Source organism: Echiichthys vipera (genome assembly GCF_963691815.1).
Source record: "Echiichthys vipera genome assembly, chromosome: 17".
NCBI classification, from domain to species: Eukaryota; Metazoa; Chordata; class Actinopteri; order Perciformes; family Trachinidae; genus Echiichthys; species Echiichthys vipera.
In genome coordinates this window covers 9,479,188-9,496,835 of record NC_139842.1, presented here as the reverse complement: position 1 = coordinate 9,496,835, position 17,648 = coordinate 9,479,188, and the positions used below count along the sequence as shown (strand labels likewise).

General features: G+C 40.6%; 1 protein-coding gene across 1 annotated transcript; it reads left to right on the top strand.

Moving 5' to 3' along the window:
• Nucleotides 1–755: 755 nt before the first annotated feature.
• slc17a7a (solute carrier family 17 member 7a) lies at nt 756–17,613 on the top strand (the record flags this gene model as incomplete). The annotated part of the gene is made up of 13 exons (XM_083931700.1): nt 756–817; nt 11,407–11,659; nt 12,087–12,205; nt 12,510–12,624; nt 12,713–12,800; nt 13,564–13,654; nt 13,997–14,135; nt 14,293–14,442; nt 15,468–15,600; nt 16,158–16,268; nt 16,938–17,065; nt 17,156–17,225; nt 17,312–17,613. 13 exons carry the CDS (start codon nt 756–758, stop codon nt 17,611–17,613), a joined length of 1,761 nt encoding a protein of 586 aa, XP_083787826.1.
• Between the last annotated feature and the right edge of the window lie 35 nt (nt 17,614–17,648).

Below are 17,648 nucleotides of genomic sequence, written 5' to 3'. Positions count from 1 at the left end.
ATCAAATTAGTCTTCAAATCACATCCATGTGCTTTTTACAGTCTGGGGTTTTTGGTGGGATTGAACATCATAAATCAAAACATTTTGCCTGACAATAACTGCAGCTCAAATTCTCTCAACACCAATGTTATCGCTTTGTTATATTACTTATATTTGCTGCACATCACATGGGCTTTAAATCAAGTGAGGCTTCTGAATGATCGATTCTTTAAAAAACATTTTTTTATCAAAATGTACTCATTCTTTATGTTTACATCTCAGTTACAGTCATTTTTACAAAAAGATAACTGAAATAGAGAGGCTGCATGGCCAATAGGCCTTTAATGGCAAAAACGTTCTCCCCCCTCAGACACTTGCAGAGAAATACCCTAAATATTCCAGGAAAAAAATCATAATAGAAGCCATTTGTGAGAAATATATATTGTTAGTGCCATACTGGGGTTAGCTTACTGGTCCTGTGAAGTTTTTCCTGTATCTATGTTTCTTTTTGCTTTCTCGGGATGATGACATAATTAATCATAGATTCAGACACACATGAGTATTAAATATAATTTCCATATGTCCAATAAAGACCTGCTGCATGTCATTTTCTGCACCTATCTTTGGCCCATCTGAGCGAAATGCATGCGTGTAGGGAGGGATGAGAGAGGGAGGGAAAGAGAGAGAGAGAGAGAGAGAGAGGACTGTGCGTGTTCAGGCAGGACAGGAGGGCGCGCGGGACATCAGCACACCGGCCGGGTCAAGAAGCTGCAAGGATGGAGATCCGACCAGACAGGTTTAAGGCGGTCGCGGGCAAAACTCTGGGGAAAATTCACAGGTACACCCCTATTTCAAATATTCCTAAGTCCACCTCTGACTTTTCCCCATTTTCACGCGCTTGCTGATTTTTGTTCTGCGGCACAAAGCAGTTCATCCAGCTGTGGCTTTCCATCCTCTCTCTCCTCCTAACAGTAGCTCTCCGGTGGAGAAAAAAGTTTGTTCGATATTGATTTTAAACTGGGAAGAGAGGCGGCTGCTGGGTTTAAGTCGCTAACATCATATAGCGGCAAAAGTCCAGCTTTGCGCAGCGCACAGTGCAGTGATTGGATGGACAGAAGTGGGTGGAAAAAAGCGATGGTCAGCGATGGAGAAAATGTTTGGCTGTCTTTTAATGGATAGTTATTTTGGGGAAAACAAACAAATGTTGTCAGAAACCACCATAGCGAAAACTGAAGTCCATATATGGGATGTCATCGGGATAAAAGTGTTAATGTGGAACAAAAGGGAGGTTTTCTCGTTGGCCTGAGGCTTTATTGCAAACATTTCCTCTAAAATCATGAATGTTTTTTCCCGTTTGTTTGTTTGTTTGTTTGTTTGTTTGTTTGTCAGATTTGGATTTGGCCGAGCTCAAAGTGGATAGAGTATTTTGGTGTGTAAGTGTGGTTACATAATGATTCCGTGCATAGGGTATCGATCGATCTATCTATCTATCTATCTATCTATCTATCTATCTATCTGTCTATCTATCTATCTATCTATCTATCTATCTATCTATCTATCTATCTATCTATCTATCTATCTATCTATCTATCTATCTATCTATCTATCTGTCTATCTAACTATCTATCTTTAGTCTATAGTTACACAGGTTCAAACTTCATTTACATTAAGTAAAATTATACCATTATCTATGATATTTCCCAAGAAAAATAATTTTATGAAACTTAATTTTGTACAACAAAGCCAAACTCGTATCTGGTTGGTTGATCAAATAAATAAACCACAATTATAATTGTTATAGTAATGAAAAGCTGAAATGATTAGTCAGTAAGTCGATTAGTCGGGCAACAGAAACTTAATTGTCTGGTTTCCCCCTTGAGTGTTGGTTCGACAAAACCAGCAAGTGGAAGTTGAAGAAGAAACTGTGATTGACATTTTTTGACATTTTCTGAAATAATTGGAGCTCCATCATAATAAAAAAGGGAATCTGCACATCTCTATCACCTCTACAGCCTTTACATAATATACACAGTGGCTCTTTGAGATGGTTAAAGAAGATGCTGACCTTGACCAGTTCATGTTTGTGGCAGTGTCATTTTTAAAGAAAAGAACAACACATATCACTGCAGACTCTTGTTTAGAAACTTGCTGATTGCTGTACATGTGTAAATAAACTGCACAGCAATACAAAAGTTGCAACACAGATTGGTGTCTGACAATATTTCAGTCAAAAAAGAGAGATTAGGTCACTGATAGAACCTCATGCAATAACCGTTGCTTTAAGCTTTCGCTCTCTCAGGATTTGAGGTAGCAACCAAACGTATAAATCCCGTCCTGAAATAGCCTGTTTTTCAGTCCAGCTGTCGAGCCACGCAAATCCCTAAACTCTCCCCTCCCACTCACTCCATCCCTGCCCATGTCACTTCCTCCAGCCGCTCCCTCCTCCATCCTGCATCCTGCATCCTCCATCCTCCATCCATCCAGCCATTGAGAACCCAGCACAGATAACTTTCAGCCTATCGGGGTCTCCCAGATTAACAGACATGCAAATCTCAGGCTATTTCTCTCTTACTGGTCGTGAGCCATGCATGTGCACGACCACAGCTGATGCTGTGAGAGATGTGATGTATAAGATTTGATCCAGATTGGGTTTAGTGGGCGTTTCCTCGGCTTAGCCAGTGAACTCTGGCTGTATGTGGCCACAGTGTAACGGTTTCAAAAGAAAAAGTGAACATTTCTGTCCAATTAGTGTGGAAAATGGCTGTGTATATGTGGGAATATGTTGCATCCTGAAGACAGCGCTGCACTGTGTGAATATGAGTGTGTCTGTGTGCAATCTCACCCTCCCAGACAAAATCCCTCCTGATGAAAGCAGCCAGGAGTTCATCTATTATTTAAACAATTTTTCCATCAGAATGCATCTCCTGTGTCTATATTAAACTCCACTAGGTAAGCATAAACTTCATCACTGTAAGGTCAAGCACACTCTACGTTTCCCTCTTTGAACATCTTCAAATTAATTCCTAAATATCATCTATTTACCTCCACGTGCCAAGGATCTACTCCACAACACTACACATGACATATAATCACAGTACAACAGCCTTCTCATCACTATTTTGACTGTCAAACTCTCTAATAGCATCCCGTTTTGCATCTAATAAAAATGCCACATAGGTTTGTTAAAAGACTTTTAAATGACTCAGGAGTTTGTTTGCATCTGCAGGATCGCATGGCCACACAAGGAGAGTGTTTATTTCACCACGCACAATAGAGTATAACAAGTTATCCATTTTTAATCCATTTCACTTGCAGTGGAGTGCTACATTTTCAGTTACTTTACACAGTGGTCTGAAAAGTGGTCTAAATAAAATATTGAAATAATGATGACATGAACATTTGCTTTTATACCATTCAGGCTTACTGCAAGAACTGCAAATGTTTTGCCATCATTTTAATCGTAGAAATTGTATCTATTTAATAGTTATTGTCAATCATTGTATTATATTTTGCATTATGTTCTTGACATTTATACTTTAAGTACACCCAGAGAAAGTTAAGCTTTTCTACTTGACTTCACACCTCTGTGTACAGTTAGAGGGGTTTCTTGATGATTGAGGAGTTTGTATGGCATTTTTTTTAAATATTGCATTTACATTACTATGGTCACTTTGGAACCAGAGGTATGTCTTCTCAAATGGAAAAAGGTCTGTTTTAAAGTCTTGACGGATGCAGTGCTGTGAAAAATTTGAAAAAAAAAATGTTTTTGAATACATTGCTTCTTCATCAGTCCAGGGATTGGGATGGTTTCAGTATAATCAATGTGTTTATGACGATGGCAGTGATCATGTTAAAGTTATTGGGACTGGAAGTCAAGCGTAAAGAGGGTTACTGTGCCTCAGTCGTTGTAGTTGAGGCTGTAAAACATCACTGATCACTGGTCACTGAATTCTGGGATGCAAACATGCTACATTTGAGACACTTCTGCTTGTGTTCTCTATCTCGACCTTTTGTCCTTTTCTTTCTGTCTACGCCAGTGTGTCGCTTTCTCTACCTGTATCGTTGTGCGTGTGGAAGTGTGCGCACAGGTTTACTGAAGGGTCCCCTCAGATGATGGATCTGTCTGAGCTGAGCAGTTTGGAAAGTCAGCTGCATCCGCTCAGCATGCCCGGTTATTGGCAGCAATGCGGTTTGTGTGATGTCAGTAATGCTTTATTATTGCATATTAACTTTGCCTAAACGGGTTATTGCGTTTGAGTTTAAAAACAGTGTCAAACAACAGAGCTGAGAAGCAAATAAACAATAAGAGATCGACTTAAGGTAAAGGTAGTTGGGTTAAATATGTGCATCAAGCGTGTGTGTGTGTGTGTGTGTGTGTGTGTGTGTGTGTGTGTGTGTGTGTGTGTGTGTGTGTGTGTGTGTGTGTGTGTGTGTGTGTGTGTGTGTGTGTGTGTGTGTGTGTGTGTGTGTGTGTGTGTGTGTGTGTGTGTGTGTGTGTGTGTGTCCACAGGAGAGAGAAAAAAAATGGTGTGACAGGATGGGGAGGAGGGTGTCTCCCTGGGTGACACAGTCCCACAGAGACCCAATCTGTTCACTTCAGGGAGAGTGAGAGGCTCTCAGAGGAAGGGGGAGACACCACTATCGAAATGACTACATAACTGCAATTTAAGTAATGAAACATTCCTCAAGCTTCCGTCCATACTTCTAAATACCTGACCTACAAATAGGAGGTGAATAAGTGGGAAACCATTTTTAGACAAGAGGACTGGAGTGGGTGTGGTGACACGAGGAGAGAAAGGTTTACATAGTTTACATACAGAACAGCGGATGATCAATTCAACACACCGACGTGGACAAATTATGAGCAGGACGTCTGGCGTTATATAATATTTTTTACTGTCAACCTTCCTCGCTGTCTATCTCTCCCTCTCTATCATCCTCTTATCAGAGGATTACGCAGAACGCTCTGTGAATTGGTGAATTTAATATACAGGGTAACAAAAGTCCCAGGTCACCAATCAGCCAGGCTGAACCAGCATGTGAGGGTAACAACATTATTTTGTCATAGCTGATATTTTATTAAAAACATTTAAAATGACAAATAAGGCACATTTATGAATATTTTTGCACAATTTAACAGCAAATCTGAAAAGAAATATTTAGTTGAGGATTATCACTCCTTTCACCTCCTAATGAAAATTAAATAATGATTGTCTAAAACTGGCTGTAAATAGAAATATTTAAGGTGTTTCACATTTCATATGACTAAATATTCATTTGTTGGTGGGAAAATGTGTGTGTGTGTGTGTGTGTGTGTGTGTGTGTGTGTGTGTGTGTGTGTGTGTGTGTGTGTGTGTGTGTGTGTGTGTGTGTGTGTGTGTGTGTGGGCTCAGGGGGTGGGGGTTGCACATTAATGCTTAAGTCGTCTGGCTTACCGGATGTACAGTGTGGATATAAAGCCTGACAACCACAGGACGTGGCTCACACGCTGGATGTCAGACCCCGCCGATATCTCCACTTTCTCTTTTGCAAGGGCGGCATCACTGCATCCGGGTCTTAGTGCCACCCAAGAAAATTGTGATTGTGTTTATAGAAATTTAGCCCAGAGTGTTTGTCCCAACCATACTGCAGTGCTGGAGTATGATCTGACAAGCAAGGCTAATGCTTAAGAGCTACAACAATTAGTTGATTATAGTTTTTGTCATTTTTTTAAGCAAAAATGCAAAAGACATGTATAAAAAAAAATCTTTGAACTGTTGATTTTATAAACTAAGGTGCATAACTCTGGCTGTGGGAATATATAACGTGCATTATTCACACATTTTCTGAAATAATTAATCTATTATTAGTTATGTTAATTGAATCATAGAGTTCAGATCCATTGTGTAAAGGCATTGAGGTTTATTCATTTCTTAGACTGATTTGCTGCGATTGACCCTGTCAGGTTGACTTTGTACAGTTCATGTCAGATTTTAATTCAGGTTTTATGTTGTGGTTGAACTTTGCTTCATGTGCTCAGGTGAAAACCACAGATATGAGCTCACTTTGAGGTGTTACTGAGTCTCCACTGAGCCTGTTACTATCGTAATTATGATATTCCAGAGAGCCTGAGGTCACAGGGCTCCTGCCTGCTCATGCTCTCTCGCTCATTAATTGTTGCCAGCTGAGACCAGTCAGGTCCTCGCTATGGTAAAGAGAGAAGCTACATCAGCTCACAGTGTTGCGAGCCTCACACAAAGTCATATGTCCAGGGACAAAGTTTACTCTTTCTGTGTTTCATAGCTCTAATTTTTACATGTTTTATGCTGGCTCTGAGGCATAGGGAAAATGCTGATTTATGATTATGATTTATGATTGAATTACTGCATTTGTTTTTAAACTGAAAGTCAAAGCAAACACCTTCATTTCCACATTAAAAACACCATATTAGTACAGGGAGACCCTCAGCTATAGTCAGCTATTTTGAGACACTTACACACGAGAGCAAGATTGCCCTTTAGAGGGAAGCATCTGTAATTAACGGTAATTTTTGCTGTGGGCTAGCCTCGTTAATAGGTAGCGTATGTGCTGGTGTCAGGCTGCAATCTGTCGTGAGGTTTAATGAGGATCCTCCTGCAACCTTCACTAACTCTGAAGTAGGATGCTGAGCTCCACTCAGGGAGCGAGTCAGCACGTTTGTTTAGCACAGAGGACAGCAGTCTGTGTGTGTGTGTGTGTGTGTGTGTGTGTGTGTGTGTGTGTGTGTGTGTGTGTGTGTGTGTGTGTGTGTGTGTGTGTGTGTGTGTGTGTGTGTGTGTGTGCGTGTGCGTGTGTGTGTGTGTGTGTGTGTGTGTGTGTGTGTGTACGGCCAACCGATTCAACAGAAAAAAATGTGCACACCTTCCTTTGTGCACATCAGCTTTTTGATTAGCTTTTTGCTTTGATTTAGAGAATCAGTAACAATTTCATCTCTCTGTTTCCTGTGTTCATGCTAAAGCTCCTTGTGCCTTTAGAAATCTGATTGGCTCATAGCCGTGGTATAATAACCACACATGGCGATGACGTTTTATTCCTTTGCATAATTCAGTATCACTCCGCATCAGACAGCCCATTCCAACAAGGCGATGTGCAGGCATCCAGCCCAGAAGGGCCTGATTTATTGTGAACGTTATTAAAATCTATTGAAATTTGAATGTGTCTAACGTATTGCCACATGATGACCTTTTTGTTAAAACAATAGCTTTAATAGCTGTGGCATGTTGTAATAATGTCACAGCTCAGGGGTGGTGGCGCGACGAGGCCTGTCGAGCTATTGCCTAAATATATCACGTGCCAGCATGTGTTGTAGCTGATTTCTCAGAGAAATCTAAAATATTTACCTCTTTAAATACACAGAAACACATGATGTGTTTGGCAAAGAATTAGACATTTTAGAAATCATTAAATTGTTTGACTTAAAACATAAAATGACTACATGTAAAAGGAGAACAAAGAGGAATCAAAGGCCAGCATGAACTCAACAGCGTGCCATGATAGAGGGAAAGAGGCATGCTGAACCACACCCAGCCCGAGTCTGTCTTTCCATATTCATTTCCGGAAGTAAATCATTTTTGTAATCCTAATCTGAATGTTGTGACAGATTAAGAGAGAGAAAGAGAGAGAGAGAGAGAGAGAGAGAGAGAGAGAGAGAGAGAGAGAGAGAGAGAGAGAGAGAGAGAGGGAGGGAGAGAGAGAGAGCGAGAGAAAGAGAGAGAGAGAGAGAGAGAGAGAGAGAGAGAGAGAGAGAGAGAGGGAGGGAGAGAGAGAGAGCGAGAGAAAGAGAGAGAGAGAGAGAGAGAGAGAGAGAGAGGGCAGACTCTCTAATCTCTTACAAATTCCAAAATGTTGCTTTACAATTACTTCTCTGTTGTCCATTGTGTTTTACTTAGCAAGCAGAATATCTCATGATGGAACCGGTTTCAATTGACTCATCATTGTACTGGCATATCTGTTATTTTTGTTTGTTTGTTTATTGGCGTATTGCAAAGAGATTATGCAGAGCTGCTGTTTGAAAATGGGGGAGGGAGTGAGATATATAACGACTGGCTGGATGAGGCCGTGTATATGAAGACAAGCTAACAGATAGATGGATAGTGACAGATCATGGTGTAAAAGCTAGAGTGAATTATTTATCTCACCCAAAAACCCATTAATAATTTAGCAGCGTCAGAGTCTGACTTGTGTTAGCATGAGTGAATAAGTTATCTTGGACTTTGGGTGTGTGGAGAGCCAGAGAGAAATGAATTGTCTGGAAACGCAGAATTGCGTTCAATGCAGTAAACTCTTGTTTTGGGGAATTTATTAAAGCTCAAATCTGAAACAAGTATTTTTTTTTTATATGCAACCATCCTAATCACATGGCATAAATCCTTGTGGTGATTTTGCCCGTTTCTGTGCATAATTCTCCAGCTCACTGACTAACTGGATCAGCTCGATGGAAAGTGGACGGCTGACAGATGAGTGCGTTTCGCTGTTAACTCACATATAGTCAAACACATACACACACAAACACTTAGGTTAAAACATATACACTAGAAAGTCTGACCCTATGTCTGATTTAATTTGAGAAAAGTGTAGGTCTATCTGCAAAAAAACATGTGTTTAATTATGTGTGTGTATATGTGTGTGCATGTGGAGGGGGTTCGATTGAGAGTATGGAGGTTATGATACACAGATGGCTGCTCTCCTGACTTCTCTGTTTGACTCTGAAAAAAAGTGACATTCGCCATCTGACAAAAAATGTTCACCCTTGCTGCCTCCAATAACAAATGTTGGCCTTCTTAAAACCTACTAACAAAGCCTCTGTGACCAACTTTTACTAAGGAGTGGGAGGGACTCCTAAACTAAGACTGAAGGGCGGGGTTGACCTTGTTACTTTGGATGAGTCATGTTCATACCTTCTATGTCCACAGTGATTGGCTGAGAGGGAATGAGTCTCTTAGAGCAAATTTATGATAGAATGAACTGCCGCACTGTGTGCGTTCCTGAAGTGACTCGCATGCGCAGTTGATCATTGATGACATCACGCCACAACGGTGTTTACGGAAGTTGGCAACGGCAACCGGAAACCAGATTGGTTATGATAAGACCCTTCAAGTCTAGCTTGCACCGAAGTCTATCCCCAAATACTAATGAGGTCTAAAACTTACAGATTTCTTGCTGTCCTACATGTTTGTTTTGATTCTGTTCCTGGCTCTCGCCTGTGGCACACTTTTTTTTTTTTATAGAAATTTAGCCCAGAGTGTTTGTCCCAACCATACTGCAGTGCTGGAGTATGATCGGACAAGGCAAGACTAATGCTTAAGAGCTACAATAATTAGTTGATTATAGTTTTTGTCATTTTTTTAAGCAAAAATGCAAAAGACATGTATAAAAAAAAATCTTTGAACTGTTGATTGTATAAACTAAGGTGCATAACTCTGGCTGTGGGAATATATAACGTGCATTATTCACACATTTTCTATAATAATAAATCTATTATTAGTTATGTTAATTGAATCATAGAGTGTAAAGGCATTGAGGTTTATTCATTTCTTAGACTGATTTGCTGCGATTGACCCTGTCAGGTTGACTTTGTACAGTTCATGTCAGATTTTAATTCAGGTTTTATGTTGTGGTTGAACTTTGCTTCATGTGCTCAGGTGAAAACCACAGATATTCGCCATCTGACAAAAAATGTTCACCCTTGCTGCCTCCAGTTTTTATTTCAACTTTATTTTCCATTAATTTACAAAACAGTGCAGCGCGGGTCAGAATGATGTCACAGTCGCATTAAACGCGACCTGGCTGTTCATAATGAGGTCGCAATCAAAAAAATCCCAGAAAGTGCCCTTTTTCTGATTCGAAAATGTCAGATTAAATGTGACTTGTGCTGTTCACACTGTCAAAAGCAAATCAGATATGGTTTCACATATGAGCGAAAAAATCGGATTCAGGTCACTTGTAACTGCAGTGAAAACGACTAAGGAGCCTCTAAAATTAGGAGTAAACCGGCCCTTATTTTTAAGAGTTACTCCGAAATCAGCAAGTTAGGACCTACTCTTAGCCCTAAGGTGTTTTGTGAATACGGCCCCTGATGATCAACTCAAATCATATAAAGGTAAACTCAGAAGCGTCCACCCCCCTGGGTCCCGCCCCAGTTCAGAAAAGAAAACAGCAAAAGTGGATGCTAGTAAAACAAAACAGTGGCTTCCAATAGAGAAAACATCTTGCAGTACCATATAAGGGCTGAAGGCTGCCACGGTGCAGAAGACAAACATAACAACATTTAGATGAAATAAAACTGGTTGGAAATAACACTTCAAATATTGGTAGCTCATATTCTCTAGTGAATTGGCAATCTCAAAGATGTCAGACTATTTGTATTACCTCTGTTCACCGTCTGAATAACCTCACAGTATAAACCCATTCTACGATTTTGTGGTCAGATGTCGGTCTCTAGAGAGCTCCGGTTTGTGTCTGAGAGAGTGGACATCTTGAACAGCACCAGTATGGCAGCAGTTCCAAGGCGTCCTGAAAGAGCGGACACTGGGGAAATGTGCTGTCGTGGCCTAACTCTGCTTGTGACAGCTGCTTCCACACACTGGGACGTGCTGAGTCAGACACGACCCCGGCACGGTGCATTTGGTCTGCACGGAGGTGTGTGTGCAATAGAGAGAAAGACAGAGAGTAGGAAACAAACACAAATCTTACAAAATCCATGCAGTGAAGGAGCACGTAAATACTCCTTGCCAAACCTTCAAAATAACAAAAATATACCTTCCACACAAATTGTGACAGTGTCTGGAAGATGTAGTACATGGAAAATTGAATGAAGCATATTCTGCCTTAATTTTTGCTAATTCCCACATTTCAAGCTTTTAAATGCAAACAGATTTCTTTTTAAAGCATCACCTGATCCAGAAATGTTCGCCTGCTCCCAGGAAATCCCCCTTTAAGCCACAGTTTCCATATTGTGCAAGTTCTTGTCCCCTGAGGAGGTGTGCATCAGCATGTTACCTCTCCATAACCTCTCCTTTTTTTTAAATAAGGAATATCTTGTTTTCTGGAAAGTACTGAATTGAGCAGCAAGACCATTTGCATGTATCAGCAAATTAGAAATGACAACAAATAGAATAGTGTCCATAATATAATCTTGCAGTGTTGCAGAGCAGATCATCTCAATCAGGCTATGTAAAGGAACAGTAAAGATGCAAAACGTCAGTGTTATTTCACCTGTTACACTGTGTTCGACTCTTACATTAAACGGTTGTCGAAACCAATGGAACAAAATAAGTTTTACTTCAATGTTAAATCCAGTGAAAATAGATTAGATATTGGAAGCCTGTTGATCCACCTTTTTTTCTAAAGTGCACAGACTGACTTGTAGCTCTGCTTTCCTGCACACTCTGTCTCTGTGTCTCCCCTCAGACTGATTGAGAAGCGACAGCCCAATGGAGAAACCATTGAATTATCAGCAGAGGGCCGTCCTGAGCTGGTGGAGGAGAAGGAGATGCCGGTGGTGGACTGTACGTGCTTCGGCTTGCCGAGGCGGTACATCATCGCCATCCTGTCTGGCCTGGGATTCTGCATCTCTTTCGGCATCCGATGCAACCTGGGTGTGGCCATTGTAAGCATGGTGAATGACCACACTGTCTACAAAGGTAACAAGGAAGTGCTTGTGGTAAGTGGCAAAACAGATGCTCTCTGTCTTAGTAATGGTTTATTTTTTGTAAAATAAAGACATTTTTGAAAAAACACTAATATCAGACATGGACTTAGAAAGGGAACATGGACATTTGTGTCTTCTTTTCTAATCACCACTTTACTTCCTCATTATGGAACCAAAAAGCTTTTTTAATTAAAAATAATAATTAACTATTGTAGGCCTACTAACTTGTTTACCAAATGTATATAGAAAGCTAAGAGAACATCAAAATAATGCATTTTTTTTGAAAAAAAAAAAAGATTAATGTCTGGGTTAGACTCCCTCTAAGAATGTAACTGCGTCTGTGAACCATGGAAACTCTGCTAACCGTTAGCTCTTCTGTTTTGAAGTGAGTTCATTTCAAATCTAATGAAGTTAAAGTCATATACCTCCTTGTGTCCAGGCTGCTCAGTTCACCTGGGATCCTGAGACAGTGGGGATGATCCACGGATCCTTCTTCTGGGGCTACATAGTTACACAGATCCCAGGAGGCTTTATATGTCGAAAATTTGCAGCCAACAGGTGAATGTCTTCACATTTACAATATCTTCCTCAACATGGGTATTATTGTGATCTGGTCTACAGTAAACCGGTTGATTGGATAACTATTGTGCTGGGTATGAAAAAAGAGAATCGATTACCAAGCATCAAACCACACAAGCATTCTGAAAAAAATCTATGTCCAACATTATATAGGCGGCTAACAACTCCACTCATATGAAGGACCAAGACCATGAAGCTTCTTCTCATCGTTCTTGTGCTGCTGCTGTTACTGTTGAAATTCAATCTGATGCAGCTCTGAGGTTTGTTTTTTTGTGTGTTCAAGAGTGTTTGGCTTTGCCATAGTGGCCACGTCGACCCTCAACATGTTGATTCCATCTGCTGCTCGCTGCCATTACAGCTGCGTCATACTGGTCAGGATATGCCAGGGCCTTGTTGAGGTACAGTATGGGTCTATGTGTGAATGCTCTTTGTGTAAGGCTTTTCCTAAATGAATGAGTGTTTCCCTCACTGTATTTGGTCCTTCAGGGTGTATCATACCCAGCCTGCCACGGGATATGGGCCAAGTGGGCGCCTCCTCTTGAGAGAAGTCGATTAGCCACAACAGCCTTTTGTGGTATGTTTCTCACTTCGCTGACACATTTTTTCATCTGCAGAAACTTTGGGATCTCTGCTAGACTTAACTTCTGTGTGTTTAAACACGATGTTGTGAGGATGGAGCTGCCACAGGTTTCTGTAAGGCTTAAGTATTGGCCATGTTATGTGGATTTCTACGGCCACTGAATATAATAACATACAGTATATTAAAGGTCCCATATTACACTACTTTCCAGGTTCATATTTGTATTTTGAACATGTTCACATGCTTTAATGTTCCAAAAACACGTTTTTTTTTTCATACTGTCTGTCTGAATATACCTGTTTTCACCCTCACCCTCGTTTTAGCGCCTGTCTCTTTAAGACCTCTCCTGAAAAAGGCCAGTCTGCTCTGATTGGTCAGAATTTCAAGGTCGAGAAATGAGGGTAACAGCACTGTAGAAGCAATCTCTACATACACACTATATAGTTGTGACATCACAACCGTACACTGATGGCTCGTTTAAAGGCGGGGTTTCTAAATACTAGCTGAGTGCATATCTGTGTTTTGATACTTTCACAGTATTTACATATTACCTTGAACTGCTTTATAATAAAAAGAATAACTAGAAATTTCACTTTTTACAATATGGGACCTATAAAATAGCGGTTCTGCTTGATATACTTTTGATATTTGATACATTTGGTATCAAATTCACTTTATGTTATGTTCAGAGATTATTATATAATTATTAGGGGAAGTTAATGATTTGTTACTTTTCTGTATGTTTGATCCTGCTTAGGATCCTATGCAGGGGCGGTGGTGGCAATGCCTTTAGCTGGGATACTGGTGCAATACACTGGATGGCCTTCAGTATTCTATGTATATGGTAAGTATCCCTATATTCATATTTATTTATATTTGTTTCCTTACTGCAGTACTTTGACTGTTCAGTGTGTTTCTGACTGATGGCAGAGCTTTTATTTAACCTAAATGATTTATATGTGTCTGCATCAGGTGTTCAAAACCCACATTTCTCCCCAGCCGTCTCTGATGTTGTAAAACTTGACACAGTTGAGCTTCACATTAGCAGCAACCTGGAAGGATGACTGAGCAGCTACTTCTAGATTTGATTTTTCTCTCCCACTTCTGCACCCTTAATTCACTCGCTCTTTCTCTTCTGTACCCATGTATGTCAGTGTCTTCTGTTTTCTCGCTCTTCCTCTCCCAGGCAGCTTTGGGATATTCTGGTATTTGTTCTGGGTTCTGGTGTCGTATGAGAGCCCCGCAGCCCATCCCACCATCACAGCAGAGGAGAGGAAGTACATTGAAGATGCAATCGGAGAGTCTGCAACATTTCTTAACCCTCTGCATGTATGGCTCTATATGATGTCCATGTGTAGCCTATCAATAACACTGTGATCTCTGAGTCCTGCACATAAACACAGATTTACACAAATATGTATAGACTCAGCTGACTCTGTGGTTCTTGATCCAACTCCCATTAATATCTCATTCCTTTTCGTGGCAGAAATTTAAAACCCCATGGAAACACTTCTTCACCTCCATGCCAGTCTACGCCATCATTGTGGCCAACTTCTGCAGGAGCTGGACCTTCTACCTGCTGCTCATCAGCCAGCCCGCCTACTTTGAAGAAGTCTTTGGCTTTGAAATCAGCAAGGTGAGATTATATCAGCTATAGAGACTTCCTTTACAGGAATTCTACCTACAGTATAGTTACTATACACTATAGTTGTGATATCACAACCGTACAAAAGTGCTGACCGCACAGTTTCTGAATACTTACAACTTAATTACAATATTGGACCTTTAAAAGGAAGTTTTTCAACCTCATAATTTTGGCTTGGTCATAATAACTTTACCCTCCTCACCTTAAGCATCTTAAATGAGTTATGCAAATTGCAACTTTATTTGGAAATCTTTATCCAGAGTGCAGAGTTTTGTTTCCAAAATCTCTACAATAGAGTTTACAAGTGGAGCCACAATTAAGGAACAAAACCTAGTTTGAAAAATACCAGAATTCATCTTTAAGCTGACCCATACCCAAATTTTATTAGCAGTCTCTATTCAATTATCAGTAGAGTCCCAGACTCATCAGCTACAAAACCCCTAATGAAGAGTTCAGTAACACAGTAGGTTGTATAAGCTGGTGTAGTCTTATTTATATGTGGTGTTTTCCATATTTAATCAAAACTAAACTGATAATGAGAGTCTAGGGGTGGCATGACAAAGCCATCGGTATTTTTGGCGGTATTTTACTTTTATTTGATAGCAGACACTGTAGAGGTGATAGCATCTTAAATCCATCATAACTCATCTCTGTTCTTTGATATTATGCGCTAAAACAGCATAAACACAAACTATTATCGAGAGCAATCTGTCAGTACTTATGAAAACAATCAAATCTAAATTCAATGAATGGTTTATTTATTTATTTATTTATTTATAAAGATTATTTTTTTGGCAGTTTTCAAGCCCTTTCAAGCCATATAGGACAGACAGGAAATGGGGTGAGAGAGAGAAGGGGGAGACATGCAGCAAAGGGCCGCTGCCCCGAGGACCTTCAGCCTCTTTACATGGGGCGACTGCTCTAACCACTGTGCCACCGTCGCTCCTGATTTATTGAGTTTTTATTCTTCAAATGATCTTTTTCACACTTTCTCACTCTCCCCTTTACTCTTTCAGGTGGGCATGGTGTCAGCTTTGCCCCATCTGGTGATGACAATCATCGTGCCTATTGGAGGCCAGTTGGCAGACTACCTGAGAACCCACAACCTGATGTCCACCACCAATGTCAGGAAGCTCATGAACTGTGGAGGTGAGAGTGTCAAACAGGAAAGGGTGATAGTTGGAGGAGGGTGAAGAGGAATGAAAACAAAGGGCGGAAAGAAAGATCAAGATAATGCAAGAGAAGTGTCTGAATAACACACTGAAACACTGAGTCTGCGTAAGACAGCTCAAAAGATAGCGCTTAAGATGGTGTCTGCTGTACAGTGAAAGCAACATAAAGAAAAATCACCAACTATCTATTACAAACCAAGCAACATATGAGCTGAGTTCAACATCCTCCCCAGTCTCCAGAAACCATTGATATTATTAAATTTAGCAGCATTGCTGAAAAAAAGTACACTTTCAGAGTGTTTGGAGTGCAGTGCTGCCAGCACTGAAACCATATGAATATTTTAGCACAACTCAAAGGTTGAATCAGCGTTTCTTCTGCATGTGTAGAAACACACTTTTCTGACATAAATAAAATGCACTAGTGTATAACAAGTGATCAGTGCTTGTTGAGACAATACTGTAGTGTAAAGTTGTGGATGGTTTCCCTCATTCAACCCTTGTTGTATTAGCTCTTCATGTGTTTACGTGTTTCAGGTTTTGGGATGGAGGCCACCCTCCTGCTGGTGGTAGGATACTCTCACTCAAAAGGTGTTGCCATTTCCTTCTTGGTCCTTGCTGTGGGTTTCAGTGGATTTGCTATCTCAGGTAAGAGATAGAGATAGAGCGGAGAAATAGTCTGGCACACAACCCCTGTAAAACCATTTACCAGCACCTGTGTTGTGTGTTTTACCTTGTTTGATTAATCTAAAAAAAAAGTGTAGGAAAGAACATTGTGCCATTTTACGTCGGGGTCATGTACAGGACCATTTTTTGTCTGGTACTAGTTGCCAGGCAACCAGTGGAGAAACAAGGAAGTTCCCGGTCCCGGCCAAGAAATCAGTTTTTGAACAAATTAAACTATCAAGACACACTGAGTAAAATAGTAAACTTTAGTGGTGCTGATGGGTGGATTTTGTTACTTTTAGGCACTTAACTGTTTCCTACTGTTTGCCGTCTTTATGCCAAGCTTAGAAAACCAGCCGGTGCCTTTAACAACATATTTACTGTACAGACACGTGTGGAGTGTTGTCGATTTGCTCATATAAACACTCAACAAGAAAGCGTATTTCCCAAAATATCGAACTCTTCCTCTAACCGTGATGAGGAAGAAAGATTACAACCAGAACAGTAAATATCTTCCCTAATTAATATATTTTTACTCTGTTGCTGTGAGAAATGTCTTTATTTCTAACCCTAACTGTGAAAAACTGCTTAACTAACTACATTTTTTAGAAACTGGGGGAAATTATAGACTGTTTTTGTTCTTTCACTCAGGGTTTAATGTCAATCACTTGGATATCGCCCCTCGATATGCCAGCATACTGATGGGCATCTCAAACGGCGTGGGAACATTATCTGGAATGGTGTGTCCTCTCATAGTGGGAGCCATGACCAAACATAAGGTAAAGACCCTTCATTTGTATCGACTTTATAATGTCGTATTTAAAAATGTTGAACTAGCCTACGCTCCATAACTTTTTACATCATTTCAGACGCGTGAAGAGTGGCAGGGTGTCTTCCTTATAGCTTCACTCGTACATTACGGAGGAGTGATTTTCTACGGTACGACTTGACTTTGAATATCATGTTTTGTGAGGCATGTGCAGAAGACCTCAGTCTAAATGCTGATCTCATTCTTTTCTCACTAGGACTCTTTGCATCAGGAGAACAGCAGGCGTGGGCAGACATAGAGGACACCAGTGAGGAGAAGTGCGGTATTATTGCTGAGGATGAACTGGCCAATGAAACAGAAGAGCTGTACCACGGAGGTGGGCAGTACGGGGCCATGAGCCAACCAGTTGCTGGATCCAACGGAGGAGGGACCGGAGGAGGAGGAGGAGGAGCCGGGCCTGGATGGGTGTCGGACTGGGATAAGTCTGAGGAGTATGTGCAGCCACCTGGATATAACTCTTACATGTATGGGGGAGAAGAGGAGAGGGAGCTGACATAGAAGATCCACATGATACAAGTGTAAAAACGAAACAA